We start from the raw sequence: 19,120 nt of genomic DNA, 5'->3' as shown, positions 1-19,120 counted from the left end.
ATAAGTAATTGGATTTCTTTAAACATCGCCTCGGTCCCTGATCTTTTCTTAAAGCTCCATGCGCTAAACCTATTGTCATCCCTATCCAAGAGCCTGTAGCTGGCACGCCTTTAACTGTTGTTGATTCAATGGCACACACCTTTTCTGACATGCTGAGGGCTTTGTTTACCAGGAAGCCGTGGTTGGTATTTACTGTATATGTAAAAAGGTTAACAATGTCAACCTACTGTTAGCACACTGCATATGAAAATGAGGTAGCCATTTGGTAGAAGCATGTTAGTTCAACCAAAAGAGCATTATTTCAGTGAACATGCCCTCACAGCCAGTGCAGAAAAAACGTCAAAAGATAAGTATTTCTATAAAAACAGCCAGGGATGATCTGTAAAAACAACTTTATCTGAGTCCACCTGTGTGTGCATTCAGTGGCAACAGCTAAGTAACCCTGAGCAGAGGTGATATCATCGCTGTGCAAACACTGCCGTCGTCTGCCTGACTGAATTTGAATCTGTCTCTCTAATGCCGGGAAGTCCTTACATGAACCCGACCATTCACAGTTGGATTTTACTCGACACCTTATGCCATGATAGCAGCTGCATCTCGCATGTCAATAAACAAGCAGATTCAAATGTCGGGAGCATACGAACACACCTACTGTATAACAGCAGAAATACTTATATTATTTCCTGTTTATGCCCTGTTTTCTCTCCCTGCTCCTATGAGGGCAATCTGCACTGCAACATAATCATCCACTGATTACGTGATCGAAGTGTATTGTGTGACATTCAAGGCGGATCAGGTTTATGAGAGAGTGCTGTACAGTAGACCTTGCTGAAATCTTAACCCTGTAAAGCAAAAATATAAAAAACATCAACAACAATTTTTTTTTGACCTTTCAGATGTTCTTGTAGGAATCCTACGGAACCCGTTAAGGGACATGGGGAAATAGTATGATAGAATGTAGTTCTTGCGCAGAGAAAGACCACACAACTTCAGAATTTTCAGACACAACATAACGGTGGCGACTTGCAAGTAAAGTAACTATGTCTTTATGATGAAGTCCCAGGTCAAAATACAGCTTAACTAATTCTTGAACTGTCATACTGTCATACATAAAGAAACACAATCCGAAATGCAGGTCCTATCTCATGCAATATTTTGTTGCAACACCCTGAGAAAATGCTTTCTCGTGATCACGCAAAGCAAGTTACGAAACACAAGCTTACACTATACAGTTATACTGTTCAGAGAGGACTGCTTATGTTTGTGTAGCCCTGGTCTTCCTGAGTTACACAAAATCCATATGGGTTTATGCATCGATCATGTTCTGGATTTATCAGTACGGGAAACTTTTGCGTGCGCACGAAAAACATTAACAAATATATATATTTCCCTTGTCCCTTTATGGGTTCCGTAGAATCCTCTGGTGCGGAAATGAGTTTTCACATTTTGTATGTTTTTAGGGAAATGTTGTGATATTGCAATGTAAAATAAAATAAATGAAAATAAAATGTGATGAATGAATTCCACAATAACTAAATATGTACATATTCTAGACATTGTAATATCACAAAAACAAATATTTTAGGCATTTCACTTACTTGAATCTGACAAATCCAATAAAACCAAGAGATGTTGATTGTTTTGCGATGTGGAAGTTGTGTGTAAGTTTATGGCCAGATAGCGGGACCTATAAACACATTTACTACCAAATAGCACTGTGAGGCTGAACAAAAGGACCTTTTGACTATGTAAATGTGGTCTTTAAAAAAAAAAAAACATTGACTTTTTTAGGATAACTTAAAGTGATAGGTCATTACAACCGGGGGCCTTAGAGGGTTAACCTGACGTTACCTCTTGGTAAAAACTCGGTGAAGGAATTGATTGTAGAAATGGACAGAACAAATGACAAAACATATTTTTAGCGCTAAATGATATAACACATATAATATAATATAAAAGGAATAAACTGGGGCTGCAATACTTTCTTTGCAGCAAAAGATATCTGACATTACAACAGCATTTTATCATAAATGTTAAAAATATAATAGTTTTCCTTGGAGAGGTAAATTAATTGTGTTTCCAACGGATGTACAGGTTATCACAGTGAACACATTTCAAACACCAGATCGCCAAAAATCCATTTATCCAATGTATTTGTTCAGTTAATCGAGATGTTCTTCAGGGTAATTATACATTCATTACCGCCCTCTAAATTGTCTACAAAAAGTGCCACATGCATGTACAGTGCTTTTTTAATCTATTCTTATGTGTTGGTGAGAAATACTATCGCATTTCACGCCAATTAGTATAATTTGAATGGAATGTAATTAATGAAGAAACAGAGAGAGTTGGAAAGAGAGTGAACACCTTTCCAGAACTGTAGAGGTAGGTGGCATAATTTATACTAATGAGTGTATGTGGGAAAGAGTGGGGGAGCGTGTTACACTATTTCAAAAACACACAAACACTTAAACACACACACACACACACACACACCTACATATATCACTCTGGAATCTGTCATCACAGGAGCAATCTTGTTGCTATGGACCACCTATGTCGTACTATGGGTAAGAAAGTGTGAAGGGTGGCAACAGAGAGATAAGACATAAATAGGAAAACAGGTTGAAAATACAAAACAGGAAATCACACGTTCCCTGTCTGACACGCAAGAGCCTTGATAAACATCTATGAAATGTTTTGATTTGAAGAGTAAATGTTTGTTTTTAAAGAGGTCCTCAAATCAATTGTCAGTTAAGACAGCACTCTCTTTTTTTATCCTGTCTGCTATCGTTCTTTTATGTTGAAAGTCTTTGGTGTCTGGTGAATCCGATGTCGCTGTGAACTCCTACCTCTTAGCCCTGTCTGTCTGTCTGTCTGTCTGTCTGTCTGTCTGTCTGTCTGTCTGTCTGTCTGTCTGTCTGTCTGTCTGTCTGTCTGTCTGTCTGTCTGTCTGTCTGTCTGTCTGTGTCTGTCTGTCTGTCTGTCTGTCTGTCTGTCTGTCTGTCTGTCTGTCTATTGGTGTCCAAACCCTTATACCTGGCTTTAAAGGGGCTCTATTATGCTCCCTTTCAGGTTCATATTTGTATTTTGTGCCTCTGATGTGACAAGCTCTTTATTTGTCTCATACTGCCTGTGCTACAGCACCTCTTTTCACCCTCTGTCTGAAACCAGAGCCCACTCTGCTCTGATTGGATAGCTGGTTAACCACTCAGAGATGTCCCGCCCCTTAACCAATCACATGCAATGTGTCAGAGCGCTAGCCAATAAAAGAATGGGTGATACATAGTGATGTCCTTATGTTATGGAAGCAAACAAAAGGAGTCCAACCGAGGTGTTTCAGGTAAAAATGTCCCTTATGGGATTAGTAAAGTATATGTTCTTCGTCTTCTTCTTTATAAACACACCACAGGAAAAGGAAAAGCCCCAAAAAGGATAATAGGGACCCTTTAAATAATATAATTGAGAACAAACTTATGTCTTCAAGGGAAAAAGAGGTAGAAACAGAAACAGAAGAAGGTGAAGTAGGGATATGTTGAATGGGAAAGGCTTGTGGATGAAAAAAAAGAGAAGAATAGAGGAGAGGAGTTAGGAAGCCAGTCATTTTTAATGGTACTTTCAAACTTCATACAGTAGCTTCAATGTCAAATATAGTTCATCTTCTGCAACCTTCAGTTGTCTCAACACAAATGTGTATAAAATAAAATTGTCATATTTGCTAAAAGGTTAGGTTTAGGTCTGCAATTTCTATAATTATCAAGTGATCTTTTTTGTTAATAAAGTATTAAACCATGTCTTTTTTTTCTGACCAAAAGTCAACTGAAGAAAAGTTTTTCTATTTACATGCTATGATTTATGACACTAAGAGAAGCAGCAAATCTTCACATTTATGATATGGTAGTGACAGCTGTCTGCAGCAGTCTGGGAGGCTATCACTTATGCGCTTTTCCTCCTCATGGTTTGTTCTTTATTCATGTGTGTATCAGTGTGTTTTATGTGTCTTATGAGTTACTGGAAGTCTTAATTTCCCTTGGCTTCAGTAAAATATCTTCCATCTGATTTAAAAGCTGAGACTCAGGAGCATTTTGCTTTCCTTTGATATTAATGCTTGAAAAAGACATACGATTATTGTTAATAGAAGCCGATCATTTATCTGTCAGTCAAATAATTGATTTATTAACCAATCACTTCAGCTCTAGTTTATAGCTTACACTAAAGTGACAGCTCCATAATTTCAGTCGATATACCTGGAGAAAGGGATTGTTTTTGTGGGATGTAATATATCAAATCCTTTGTGGAAGGTTAAAGCTTCAATGAAAACTTTATTGGCGATATAATTCCTTGTGTAATTGCTTTTTGGTTGTTAGTCTCTTCCTGTGTCTCATTTGTACTGTGCCAAGTAGCGCAGAGGTGGACAATGTTCACAGAATACACAAACACTTTAAAAAAACAGACACACACACACACACACACACACACACACACACACACACACACACACACACACACACACACACACACACACACAAAGACACAACCGTAGTAACTAATTTCCAATGCTACATATTACAAACAGATTGGAACAAAAGACATAGATAAGATCAAACGTTTCTTTTTTAGTCCAACAATGCCTCTGTTAATTTGAATTTAGAAGATGAAATAGTTAGACAAACATAAGTCCTAGACATTGTACATTTGGTTGTATTTATTGTTATATCAGTCTCATGCTGAATGACTGATTTCCAAAAAAGCAATGAGCATATCTTGTAGAGATATTTTAGAGACACTCGGTTTTGAAGGCCTGTTAATTAAATCAACTCAGTGATTTGTAGATAAAATCTTGTCTGGTTTTAGTCGAGGACAGCAGTTTCTATCTTTGCGAATGATTGGTAAGTTTGTACAGTGGTGCATTTACAGCAGCACTGGTCCCATTTCAACATGCTGTCTGGTTTGGATGTTTGTCGATGCATGTGTGTGTGTACTTTTATCAGAGAGCATGCAGGGGAAGCATGGTGTGAGAGAGATTTGCATGCAGGAGTATTTGCGCGATGGACAAAAGAAGCCAACAACAAACAGATCTTCTCCTGCGTGGCTGCAAAGAGGGACACTTGTCCCCAAAGCTGTTACACTGCCTTTGAAATGAGGCTTCTCAGGTGTCAAGGTCTATGAATGAGTGTCTGTGCAGTTATTTCTATGAACATATGAAGACGTCTGTGTGTGTGTGTGTGTGTGTGTGTGTGTGTGTGTGTGTGTGAGTGTGTGCCTGCCAGCTTCAGGTATGATGTGTCACGTGTCTCACCTCGCTTTCCTTGTTCTCGTACTTGTTGGCGTTCTTTCCTTGGCTCTTCCTCCTCAGCTTCTTCAGGTCTGACCGCGACCTCTCCAGAGAGTCCTGCTTGATCTTGTGCTCTACCTGGTACCGCTTAAACGTGGCCTGGCGCAGAGGAGAGACACGTGGGAATATTTATTATTGGTTATTTATGTTTCAAAAAATTTACAAGATAACTTATTATACTTAATATGGCAGTGTGTGTTTCATGACTCGAGGAAATGCTTCACGTGCTTCATTGTCATATGCAAAATAGCTAGTGTAGGTTTGGCAGTAAAAATCGTAAATGTCCTCCAACAGTGCAATACAAAAATACAAAATACATAAAACAATAAAAATGTGCAAGAAAATAGGAATAAGTTTGTGCAGTGGAAAAAAATCCTGCTAGTAATAATAAATAAATATGTGAGCTGTCAACAGAAGTATGCTATAAACATGTGAAGGTGAAGGCGCCTCACAGGAGTTTAGCAGTCATGAGAGGCACGGATGGAGAGCTGCTGCCAAGAACACACACACACACACACACACACACACACACACACACACACACACACACACACACACACACACACACACACACACACACACACACACACACACACACACACACACACACACACACACACACACACACACACACACACACACACACACACACACAGAGACTACTCACTGTCATGTATTTGACGTCCATGTCAGTCTTTCTCTCCAGCTCGGATATTATCTCCCTGTGGAACCTCTTAAACTTCAGGCGAGGAGGAGGAGGAGGAGGAGGAGGAGGAGGAGGAGGAGGAGGAGGAGGGAGCAGAGAGGGGAAGAAGGCAAACTGTGATTATACACTTGATGGGAGGAAGAGGTGAGATAGTTTGTCAGTTTTGCTGTTAGCAACAAACAGGGAAAATACTGTGAGTCTCAAGGAGAGAAATGAAGAGTAATCATATATGTATCGTGTGTGTGTGTATGTGTGTGTGTGTGTGTGTGTGTGTGTGTGTGTGTGTGTGTGTGTGTGTGTGTGTGTGTGTGTGTGTGTGTTTGTGCGTGCATGTGGGGGTTAGAGCCAAGTCTGAGGTTGAGCTTATGAATGAGTCAGAAACAAAGCGTGGGAAAGCCCACAGACTTTTCACTTTCTCCCTTCTCTCCAGCACTTTCTCATCAGTGTGAGGGTGGCGAAATACTTTCATTTGCAAGCGATATGAGGATAAATACCACGCTATGGTATACATTTGGAACAAATTTGGCAAAACTGTTTCTATAGCTCTTGATTCTTCAGATGTCCCACAAGGTACTGTGATTTGAGCGAACACGGTGGAGGAGATGAAGTTGTAAGAGAAGATCTGAGATAAGAAGAACTCTGATTACATGATTAAAAGACACTCTGAATTTCTTAATTGACATTATACAGGTACAACAAAATTTAAAAAGCAACCTTTTCAATGCATATTTGCACACATAAGTACGAAAACACTATTAAATAGCAGTGAAAAAGAGAGCTTGGAGCTGCTGCATCTGTGCGTGACTCCATAGTTATTGCACATTAGTTTATTTGTCGGGTTTTTTTTCCAGCTTTTTGACAAGAAGGAAAACTCTTTTTTTTCTATTGCTGACATTTAACTGACTGAACTAAAGCTGGTATTTCTTTGCACCTGTCAATCTTCAAACTTGTGACACTTGAAACTATTTTTTTTAAACCCTGAAGATTCAATTCAGAAAGAATTTAGCTTTACGGTTTGAGTTTTGAACTCAAAAGTTGACTGATGCATGTATTTAGTTTGCGTGGGAATTATGAATAAAAGAGCAAAATAATCAAATGTTTTGAAGTGAGATGGGATTGTTTCAAACAATTTCATATAGAATTTGCAGAGTAATTACTTTAGTGTCATGTAAACCATCAAGGTGATATAAAGTTATTTGTACTCTAATAAAAGATGTTGCCCACCCTTAATGGCAGCCTTGCTGAGATGCAGTGCCCACATGTTCAGACCGATGTGTTGGAGAACTCATTACTGACCTCATACAGACCACTGAGACATTGTCACCCACAACACACACCCTCCTCGAAGTCTGTGAAAGTTTTCTTCCATTGATTTCTCTGACCTGAGTCGATGCTACAGTATGACTCACACACTGGAGTCCATTTACAAGTCAACCCACTCACTGATGCTGTTTGCAACAATGTCTCAGAGGAGTGCCACGAAACTTTTCCGCCCTAAAGTAAAGATTTAACACTTTATTTTTAATCTCTGGTGTTATTTATTCTCTCAGGCACAATGCTTGTGCAACACTTTTTAAAAAAGGTTTCAAATGAGGGCTCGGTAAACAATGTAAAGGTTAAATATGATTGTCTGAAAACGAATCAATTGATTGAGTAATTGAAAATAATTGATTAATATTGAATAAGTGACCCAGCACAGCTCTGTTGTTAGCATTCTACAATGTAAATGTGTCTGTACTCAATGCAGCAAATTGCAACAGCTGCAGCTGCTGTTTTTCCCGGGGCAAGTTCAGACCTGCCCCGTGTTCTCCAGGAGGAAAGAAACCAACAGGTGCTCCTACAAACCAAACCTGTTGTTTCCCTCCCTCATCCACCCTCTTTTATTTCCCGTGGAGTTACTGTAGATGGGGAGGGAGGGGAGGCAGAGTCTCTCTATAAAAGGTGGGCGGACGAGAGAGAAAGCTACTAGACTTTGTTATAAAACTCAAGCAGGTTTACTGAACTGAGGCTCCGCTTGCTGTTGTCAGGGAATACACTAAGCAACAGGTTAGAGTCTGACTAGTAACATTTAGGTGAGGCAATGAAAGAGGAAAAACATTACAAAGGATTTTTTCAGGAAGCATTATGCTAGTGCAAAAAACCATATCCAGCACTCACATTTTCTTCCAGCTCAAGATTAACCTTCCTGTGGACCTCTGAGATGTCCATCAGCACTACGCCTGCCACAGAGAGAACAAGAGAGGGAGAGAGAAATGCAGGTTATTTTTACATGTGAGAAGAAAGCCAGGGCAGAGGTAATGCAATTGTTTGGCTTCTCTGAAAAGAAAGCATGATGTTATCTAAAAGGTATTGTGTGGCTCTGACAATATCATACAATGGCAATGAGCACAATACATACACTATACACACTATATGAATGAATGCATTGCTGACAAATTAAATGTCATCTGCAGCCTTAAAAACCCTCAAATGTCAGCGGCTAGAGATTACGTTACTAAAGATTTCCTTTCGCTGAGATGAAAGGAAAACAAATACATGTGCCTGGACCAGAAAAACTGGAACACCCTCGCTCTGCAAATCAAAAACAGCTCAGAAGGCAGGCTGCCACAAATCATAACCTTCTGTGGATCAATGTTGCTCAAAAAGGTAATCAAATTAGGATTATGAAACACAAAGATGTGGAAATGTGTAATTAAATCTGTTAGACCTCCCTACAGTACACATGTTCTTTAATGATTTCAAATCCTCAAAAATCTCAAGTGAATTCTCTTAACTGTTTTCATAAAAAAACTTTAAAAAGCCTGACACATTAGTCCCCATTTCAGTTCATAATTGTATTTTTTGCCTCTACTGTGAGGTGTTTCCTTGCTTTAATGTAAACACGTGTTGCAGCACCTCTTTTCACCCTCTGTCTGAAACCAGAGACCAGTCTGCTCTGATTGGCTAGCTGATCGGCTCGGTTTCTTTGGTCAACCGCTAGAGATGTCCCACCACTTAGCCTATCATGTACAATTTGTTAGAGCGCCAGCCAATAAAAGAAAGAGTCTTACATAGGGATGCCATTGTGTAACAGAAGTAAAAAAGCAAGGGAACTTTGGGATTTTACCTGTACAGACCATTTACATGCATGAAAAACCTATATCACACAGTACAGGAAATGGAAAACCACAGAAAGCATAAGCTCATTGCTTTCTTGGAAATCAGTCATTCAGCATGAGACTGATATAACAATAAATACAACCAAATGTACAATGTCTAGGACTTATGTTTGTCTAACTATTTCATCTTCTAAATTCAAATTAACAGAGGCATTGTTGCACTTAAAAAGAAACGTTTGATCTTATCTATGTCTTTTGTCCCAATCTGTTTGTAATATGTAGCATTGGAAATTAGTTACTACGGTTGTGTGTCTGTCTGTGTGTATGTGTGTGTGTGTGTGTGTGTGTGTGTGTGTGTGTGTGTGTGTGTGTGTGTGTGTGTGTGTGTGCGCATCTGTGTCTCCTTGACAAACACCATGTTTAACAACCTTCACAAGCTGAACAATGTGTGTAAAAATGATTCTGCTAACTTTTTCTTAGCACTTTTGCACTTCGGCTTGATTGCGAGAAGCGAAAGATTAGCTGAACTTTGACTTTCATTCTGTTTCAAACAACGTGGGGCAGCTTTACCTCGTATGAAGTAGTGAGAATTTGTACGATTAAACAATACAGCTTCGGAAAAAATGAAGGGACCACTCCAAATGTTTCTTAAATCTTTATCTCTACGTGTATGGCAGCCATTCCAATGTCTGTAGAATTCCAACACTGAAAACAATTGTCAGTAGTTTAGAACATACAATAAAAAATAAATAAAAATCATTCAACTCAAAGACACACCTATGAATAATAAAACAAGAGAAAATGATGATGCTGAAGTGGTCTCGTAATTTTTCCCATGGCTGTATATTTAATTAACATCACTGATCCAGATAGAGAGTTAGAGTTGTAGAAAACGTATGTTAGGTTCTGTTTGTGTTTGCAGCATAGCATGTTTATCTGTCTACAGCATGATGTGTTATCTTAGATATAAAAAGCAGGATGCAAATCTTCAGAATGGAAACTTGATACAGGATGTTGTGACTTTTTCCCGCACTGAGATTTTCCCCAAGGAGTTTATTTTCGTGCACAGACAGTAAGTATCACGACAAAAAAGCTTCTTCAGTAGCCAACAAGTACAGCTGTCCTGTACACAGGGCTGTTGATAGTGATGTAACCTAGAGGCATTTGTTTTTAAAAAAAATCCACAGTACAGATACATTTGCTTACACTTTAAAGCACATAACAGCTAATGCGTCTGTAACAATAATAACACCTGGGAGGCATTGGCTCTCTGATTAAACAGCACTTTATTGTCATGTTTGTAGATACTGTAGAGTCAGACCAATGTTGCAACAGTGGAGCATCCCAGAACGGAAGGAAACAGCTATCGTTGTGCAGTAATCCTCTCTGTTCAAATCAAATAAATCAACCTGTCAATATTAAAAGATACTGTAGTTATTGTTCCATTAGAGGTGGCGCGTCCAGTGGGGAAATAAAAATTGAGTCTCAACAGCGTTTAAATTAACGACGCAAATGCCATGAAAGATGTCCAATAGGCTGCCAGTTTGATGTATCACTGTGTCCTGTACATTCATCAGCATGTAAACACTGCCCTGCCCCGCTCCGTCTCTCTACACCTTCACTGCCCCACCTTGCCTCACAGCAAGACTCAGCCCAGTTCAAACAGCTCAGCAATAAAGGCCAACAGATCAACCCCCGCTAAATCTGCCCTTTGACAGAGCAGGAGTTAAAGGGTTGAGTGGGGGAGCAGTCAATGGGATAGGGAGGGAGGAGGGGAGAGAAAGTGTGTTGTAGAGGTAGGAGAAAAGTCTAGTTAATAGTAAAAATAAAATATTTCTACAAGGACAAAATATGGCAAGAAAGAGGCAATAACAATGACATTAAATTAAAAAGTGAGAAGGATAGAGGTATGTGATTCAAAAGAATAAGAAAAGTCCACCCAATTAATTCAAAGAATGCTGGGTTTGAGCAAACGTGGCACTAACATGGCCAGGCTCACTACCCAGGACTGGATGTGTGACACATCTCACCTGGAGGTCATTTTATCTTGCAATAAGAACTACGTAATCTCCAATATATCAGCAGGTGGGGTAAAGAGTCAAACACCTGGCAGACTGGTTTATTTGTACAATGCAAAAACTAGTGAGTCATTACTTCTTCTCACTGTGTCTGAGTAATGAAATCAATATGTGGTGAGTTGCTGATACAAGTGTGTTACCGTCACAGGGATCAACGTGTTTTTCCCAATTGTTCACTGTCATGTGTTTATTGTTGTCACTGTCTGTACAAAAAACGTTGCCAAGCAACAAGTGTTTCTCCAACGAGCAAGGTGTGAGGGCAAAAGTGTGTCACGATGTGGATTACACCAGGAGCCATCCACCGCCATTAGCTAACAAAACCCAAGCCGAGATAAACCCACACAATACAGACGGGCTGCCTACAGAGCAGAGCACACAGGCTGGAAGCGGGCTGCACACTGGGCTCTGTGGAGCGGTTTGACACTCCCCATTACTGGAGAGACAGCTGTTTCTCACACACAAAAGATAGAAACTGACAATGTAGCAGCTTGAGTGAAAAGTCACTTACTGTAAGTGCAACTTTTTTGCTCTTATATAAGGAGTGGATGATACGTACAGTTAACCAATGTTAAGGAGGTAATGATGCAAGGAGATCATCAGAAACCACTATTATGGGTGCTCTGTTTCTACACAGAGGTGATAGGAAGGCAGCAAAACACCTACTGTAATGTGTGCATTTCCTTAATGCACTGAAGTTCATGTCACAGTGTCAGTGAGTGCTGTTTGAACAACACTTACTGATTCAAATCAGTTTCACCTTGCCTCTGGTGAAGGCGTAAATCATGCAGGAAGACATGTCATGTTCTGACATGTCTTCCTATAGGAGAGCAAAAAATAACAGACCTTTCAGTGGGTTAGCAGAATAGGCAGAGACCCTGCCTTCTCATTAGAAATATGAACAGTTGATATGTTCATGCAACAGATAAAACATATATATATTTTAATCTTGATAGTGTACTACAACTACTTTGAGATCATTTTGTGAACAATATTTAGCTGGTAAATGGCCACCAGTTCCTCCACTGTTTTTGACTGTCGCCAAAATAATCCTGGCATGTGAGAGAGCCATCTGACACATCATGCAAACATGCTAGGATTATGTAAAGCGGGCCTGATGCCATTTGAACAGGCAAGGACCTTCAAAGGACAGTGTGTGTGTGTGTGTGTCTATTTAAGCATCTGCACCAAAAAGCCCAGGATTGGATAGGACTTAATTCCCTGTGGCTAACCAAATGCCGCACGGTCATGGTTTCTCACAGGCTGTTAAAGACGCAGTTACAGGGTCCTTGTCATATTTCTCTGAGGAAGCCAACAACAAATTTAGCATCAGTTAAACTCGGTTTCACCTCAAACACAGTTAGAGGGATATACAGAGAGAGTACAGCAACCATCCTGGTGCTTCAGATCTTAAGCCTTTCTCCATGTTTGACCAGAGAAAGAAACAAGTCAGAGGCCTGAGAGCTTGAATGAAAGAGCTGTTGACATTTGAACTCTTGGCAGAGGAGGAGGAGGAGGAGGAGGGAGACTAAAGGAATTGAAGGAAGAAGGTAGGAGGGTGAGGTGCACCGGTCCTCCGATGCCTCTCAAGAGTATCTGGTTTCTGGTTGGCTTCACGTCACTGCAGCTCAGGTTTCTGACGGGGCTGCTTCACTACTTCCACGAACAAACTCAGAAACGAGATGGGGACATTATTTATTCTTGATATCCACACTGTGGCACAGGTCTTACATCCTGGCTTGTTATGTGTACAAACTCCGGTTAAAATGCATTACAGGCTGGCTTGATTAGATGACATAATCCTCCACAATGACTAAGACTAAACTACATCTGTCATGAGACCATGTGTCTCTCTGATGCAGGGATTAATGTTTGGGATGTATCCACAGGTCAGGGGTGAGCTTGACGTCATCACTAATGACATAAAAACTGTTTTGTAACGCTAACAGTGTGCCTACGTCAGCCCTGCTGTTTAGAATTTACAGTTTTTATAATCAGAAAATGATGAATAATAGTATATTGGGGTTCTTTTGAATAAAAAACACTGTTATTGTTTTATTACTTAGGTGGTCTTTGATAATAATCAGCAGTTTGTTTGTTTCCCTACCCTCATTTCCTGTTCACTTCCTATTACAGGAAGTATTATCCAAGCTTAACTTGCCAATAAAGGACCTGATTTATATAAAATGCTCCAAACAATGTCCTGTTGCAGTGAGAACCAACATGGGAGGAATTAAGTATAATTTGGGGTAAAATTCTAACAGTGTCATCCATTTAAAGTGGCCATAGAATGCATCTATCTGGTATTTGAAATTGTTCTATGATGTCTGTAAAGAAGGTATATAACTTTGGTTGATCGAAAAAATGTCCAGATGCGGTTTTACAGGCCCATTACCCTAACCCTAACCCTAGAATGAAACAAGCTGAATTGCCTTATTTGGGGCTCATTTCAATAATTATGAAGAGCTCTGCTGATTTACAAGGAGCAATCCATGGCTGCCTCAGAGCACACAGAAGTAAGTGAAGTTTGCGAAACTGTGAGAGATGAACCATGGAGGCTATCGGCATCCAACCTTACATGATTGAGCCTTTATCGGAGGAGGAAACCGATGAATTTGAAGAACAACCAGTTGGTCAGAGGTTGGAGAGCAAAGTTACGGAGTGATAAATGTTAGAGTTAGTGTTTCCAGTAGCTGGTGTATGCAAATGTTGGGGCTGGACTACCGTGTGTGACATAACACACAAGGATTGTTGTAATTCGCCTGTTTTACCACTGTGACATACATATTCATGATGTGCACGTGAAGGAGGAAACAATGGTGTTTGAGGTTCACGGTATGTCAGTTCAATGTACCGAACTCTCCTTATTCAACTATACAAAGGTAAATACAGTTTTCCACTCTATGGCACCTTTAAAGGTGGCAATGTGTCATGACATCCCGATTTCATTTTCAGAGACTGAAAGTGCTTAACCTGCACACTGAGTATACGTAATTAAGTGCAGATGACAAACCAAAGTGTTCCTGTCATGTCATTATGTTTACAACAGGCTGAAAATTGCGATTACAGACTATTCCAGCAGACACAAACAGTCACAGATGACGCACAATGTGTTTTAGAGATTTGTTTTGCAGCATAGAGTGTGCAACACAAAACAAACATATCGACCATAGAAAACACCTGCATATCTAGGCAGGAAATCCATTCAAACTCAAACCACTCCGGCATCATAAATCACTAATTTATTCAGTTGTCCACGCTCTCATATTCTGCAAACACTCTAGTCTTAGCAACAAAAACAATGACTGTTTCAAACATGCTGAACAGATGGAGGGGTAGAAAGCTGAGATGTGGATTCATATTCAGACTGTTTTGCACATTGAAACAGATTACCATCAGAATCCATTGAAGCCACAATGAACTCAATCTGGCAAGCCACAGTTCTTTATTAGGAATCAAAACAAAAATAACCTGTTATCCTTCTAGTCTGCAGGGGAGGGATGTTTCATTTTTGGGGCAGAGTATCCCTTTAAGAGTGCCAGGAAACGGACACCAAAACAACACCAGGTGGCACTTCCTATTGTGAGGCTGAATTTAATTAGCAGTTCAGCTTTGAATCATCAGGGGAGCTGAGAGACACACAATGGTTATATCAAAGTGTGCCACTGGTGACAAACAGTTAGGAAGCCAGATATCTTTGGACTACAAATTAGCTGTTGGGAACTGAAGCCTGGGGAGATGGTTGGAAACAAACAGAGAACCAAACAAAGTCACAGTGTGTTTGTAAGCGTACCACACGGACATTAAATCACAAGCATCACGCTGTGATAATCAAAGTATAACTGCTGCTGTGTTTAAGCCACAGCTTTGTGGCATATGGATGTCAATACTAATTAAAAAAGGTACAACAAAAAAGGATTCAGCAGCAAATGGCTTTAACTGGAAAGCTGCAACATAAAAGCATCTACAAAAATAAGTTTGTATGATATGATATTTTGCATGTAATGCTTGTTGTTAATCTCATATATGATCCTTTATAAGAATAAGTGAAAATCCCTTTGCTCAGGATAGGGAGGAAGGTGAACAGGTGTTTTTGGCCCGCTTGGCAGAGTTTTAGACCAATGGCTGGGGATATTTATGTTACCGTGCTTTATCTTGCATGTATCACCGTTTACCTCATTGATTACTCAGTCTTTTATTTCCATTGAATGTAGTACTGCTATAAAAACATACCAATCAAATGTAAACAGCATTGACACAAAGTGTAGAGAAGGAAATTATTCAGAACATATTAGTGTATAAATCCACCACTGGAAACAAAGGATAAATGCTTCTGCAGGTGAAAGCAGGATGTATCTCCACAGTCTGATTTCCCCTAGATGAAGCAGTAAAGAGCCAGAGGACGGGGCAACAGGGAAACTTACCTAGTTCTCTGGAGACAGGAGACACCGCAGCATTCTCCCCAATCTTAGACATTGCATCAAAATACAACTTTCCCGACAGGATCATTGCTGGAAAATTGATAAAATGATCATTACTGTTTGTCTGAATAATTTGGTAAAGATATCGGCTCCCTAATTCATGTTGAAGACCATGAACAACAACATAAATATTCAGTATACATAGGTATACAAATGTGCCCTGATATAACTGAACTAAAAAAGGCCTCTTCTCCCAGTCATATGTTTTTTTTTTAAACTGTAAGCTACTGTGAATGTTTGATAGTGCAGTTAAAACGCTCACCGGCCACTGATTTCTCATAGTTCTTTCCCAGGTTGACGAGGTTCCTCAGTCCCGGGTTGAACTGGTCCATCACACTCTGGGTGGGTGTAGACAGAGAGAAGCACCGTTAGTCATAATGTCATTCAAAGGATTTAATTCTTATGGTTTTGAAACACTACTGACTCAACAGGTGGGGGACTTTCCACATGATGCTGTTACCACAGCAACCCATGCAGTTGGGTATTGCCTGGACACACAAATCCCATCTTTTCACAATACGAATCAAAACGTGGGTGGTGAGAGAATAAACAGATTTACCTGCAGTCTGACCGTAGCCTATGTAACACGAGTTGTGGTCTAAGAATGAAACACGCAGTTGGGTTTAACCCTGTCGACTAATCATTATCAGGAGCTTGACCTATGAACTCCAGGCAACAATTCCCATGCATACCATGTACGCATTCATGTCATACAAGACAACAAGTGGTTACATGAGCTAGAGGTACACTCAGAGGACGCACAAGTCCACCATGGCAAAATACAAAGAGAAATCAATGTATGTATCTGCCCTGTGAGTCAGATCTGCTCCAAAATGTTATTTTGTAAGGCAAATGTTAAACCCTTCCACCAGATTTCATGACATTTTTGGCTAGTTTTCCGTAATCCTGCTGACTAACAAACACACCTAACCTAATCTCCTTGGGGGATGTGACGATGACACAGAGACTGACGAGTGAGAAGAAAACAAAAGAATGAGGAAGAATAAAAGTATGAAAATAAGAGGAAATAAAACCTCTTGAATAATAAAGACATTTGAGGGAAAGAAGATTTTTACAACACTCCATTTGGGGTTTTTGCATGAAGACTTGATTAAGAAGATAGATAGAATCGGAGGATGAAACCCTCTTTATTAGTCACATACATGCACACAGCAGAGCACACAGTGTAATTGGTCCTCTGCATTTAACCCATCCTAGTACTAGGAGCAGTGGGCAGCTATTGTGCAGCGCCCGGGGAACAATGGGGAGGGGGGATTGGAGGTGTCCGGTGCCTTGCTCAAGGGCACCACAGCAGGACCCCTCCAAGTAGCAGTCCCACTTTCCATATTTTATGTCTGTTTGGGGACTTGAACTGGCGACCCTACGATTCCCAGTCCAAGCCCCTACTGACTGAGCCACTGCTGGAACTATCTCTAATCATGTCTCAGACTCTGTTATCTCTGTAATTATTGAGCTATTCTTTCTCGTTGTTATTTCAGGATAAGATCTTAACTAGGGTTTACTCCCAGGACCAGAATTCAGGAAATGATTAAACATTTGAAGCCACCTTAATACACATAGCAAACAAGGTTTCATGAGCCCAGCAGTTTTCACCATGTTCAGTTTGTCAATAAGTGGCACATAGACTGCAGACACTGTCATGTAAGAATCCCATCCCCTCATTTCAGAATACATGAAACATGTACACAAAAATCTTGGGGCAACAAGGAAATCACAACTGTGTCTAAATGTGCTGCACTACTCATGTAAACATATAGCTAGTGTTGATGAGAGCAGGCAGCCAGAGCTGATGGCTGCCGAGGAGCTCGCTGTATAATCTTACCACATGACACACACAGCCAGCTAAATTATTAAACCTGGAGTCTTTTTCCTGCATTTCATCACACCAAGGAGCTGTGGGGGCTGTCCCGAGAGAAGGCAAGCAGATAAAAACCTTTCAAGAAGGCTAAATGATTGTGTGAAAAAGATATAGTCTCTTTATTCCCCTTCTCCAGCCTCTTTAAATCACCTTCCACTTTGCCACCTGTGGAGTATGCAGTCCTGGCTACACAGTGTGAGATGTTTGATTCATGATTCACATTCATTTATGCATGATCTTTTTCTCATTGGTTAGATTATTACTTTCACCCCAACAATTGCTTTGCAATAGTCTACTCCATATTAAGCATCATTTCTAAGTTATGAGGTACATTTGACAAACTAACCAACAGTGCCAAACAAGTATCACCACTTCACTTTCAAAGCACCCATTATGAACTCATGTTAAGTACTGGATGGCACAGATGCCAGAGCACACATAAGAGCACTTGAAGTGATGCTGACCAACCCAGGCAGCCTTTTAATGAGGAAATGGCACTCCCAGGGTGCGGCTTCTACCTTTAAAACTCACTAATATTCAATAAAAGCTTCTAAACTTCAAGGCGAATATGTTGATAAGCTGCATTAAACTGTTTTAGCCCTTGAGTTTATCTGTACCGATGTAAATAAGGAAGGATTATAGTAATAACTCAGCAGGGGTCCTATAAGAGCCTAATATCATTCATTTTAAGAAAATAACTTGTTAAGTGTTGACACTTATTTAAAACACACACTAAACCATAATAAAGTATACATTAGACTTTATTCGTCTCTATCTCTAGCCAAAAAGAAGGGTAACCTATTCCATGTTTACCGCTTCACCCCATCTTTGCCTGTACCATTAGTGGATAGTTCAATAATCAACGAGCTTGGCTAATTAAAACACCTGTTAAACGTTTAGGTAGTAAACGTCACCGGAAAGTTAACTGAAGCTGAGTTTACTCATAGGATGTATGGAGGTATTTCTGTGTCGTGGTCGCACCTGTTGTTTTCTCAGCAGTACCCACCTTGTATGTAGTTTCAGTTAGCTTGTTCACCTCCTCCACGTTTCTCGACATGTTTAACTCCTCTCGCAACGCCCAATAAAGAAGAAAATAAAAAAACGACACCGACGCCAACCCCCCAAAATAGGTCCAAAAGGGAAAAAGTGACCAAAACTACGGACACATGATATTCCTCATAGCCAAAAAGCGACGCAAAACGCACACACAGCAACAAAATGTATACAAACTGAGGAGAAGCAGGAGAAAAGTCCAGAGGAGGAGGATGACTGCTGCTGCTGCTGCTGCTGTGAGCACAGGGAAAAGCTGAGCTGTCAAACTTATTGTAGGAGGTTAGTTCAGAGAGGGAGGAGGACTGTGGAGGTGGGAAAAGGTGGACAGGCAGACCGGAATAAAAGATTCAACCACTTTTCCGGTTGGCTATACTTTCAAATTAAACCTTTTGTTGACTGCACTGTTTTCCAACCTTTCCTTTTGTTAAACAATATATTTGTATTGGTTTTCAGTCTCAACTCGCATCGATTTGTACAGTGAATAACAATTAGC

At 40.1% G+C, this 19,120-nt stretch overlaps 1 protein-coding gene across 1 annotated transcript in view; it reads right to left on the bottom strand.

Moving 5' to 3' along the window:
- baiap2l1b (BAR/IMD domain containing adaptor protein 2 like 1b) overlaps positions 1-18,885 on the bottom strand; it is a 31,332-nt gene extending 12,447 nt beyond the window's left edge. Inside the window, exons 1-6 of the mRNA XM_063903195.1 lie at positions 18,581-18,885; positions 15,958-16,033; positions 15,639-15,725; positions 8,199-8,260; positions 6,003-6,074; positions 5,300-5,434 (exon numbers count right to left, since the gene is read on the bottom strand). Of these exons, the coding sequence (XP_063759265.1) occupies positions 5,300-5,434; positions 6,003-6,074; positions 8,199-8,260; positions 15,639-15,725; positions 15,958-16,033; positions 18,581-18,631 (483 nt within the window). The 5' untranslated portion in view covers positions 18,632-18,885. The remainder of the gene's footprint in view (positions 1-5,299; positions 5,435-6,002; positions 6,075-8,198; positions 8,261-15,638; positions 15,726-15,957; positions 16,034-18,580) is intronic.
- Between the last annotated feature and the right edge of the window lie 235 nt (positions 18,886-19,120).

The sequence above is a fragment of the Eleginops maclovinus genome, chromosome 16 (assembly GCF_036324505.1).
Source record: "Eleginops maclovinus isolate JMC-PN-2008 ecotype Puerto Natales chromosome 16, JC_Emac_rtc_rv5, whole genome shotgun sequence".
NCBI classification, from domain to species: Eukaryota; Metazoa; Chordata; class Actinopteri; order Perciformes; family Eleginopidae; genus Eleginops; species Eleginops maclovinus.
This window is presented reverse-complemented; position numbering and strand designations above follow the sequence as displayed.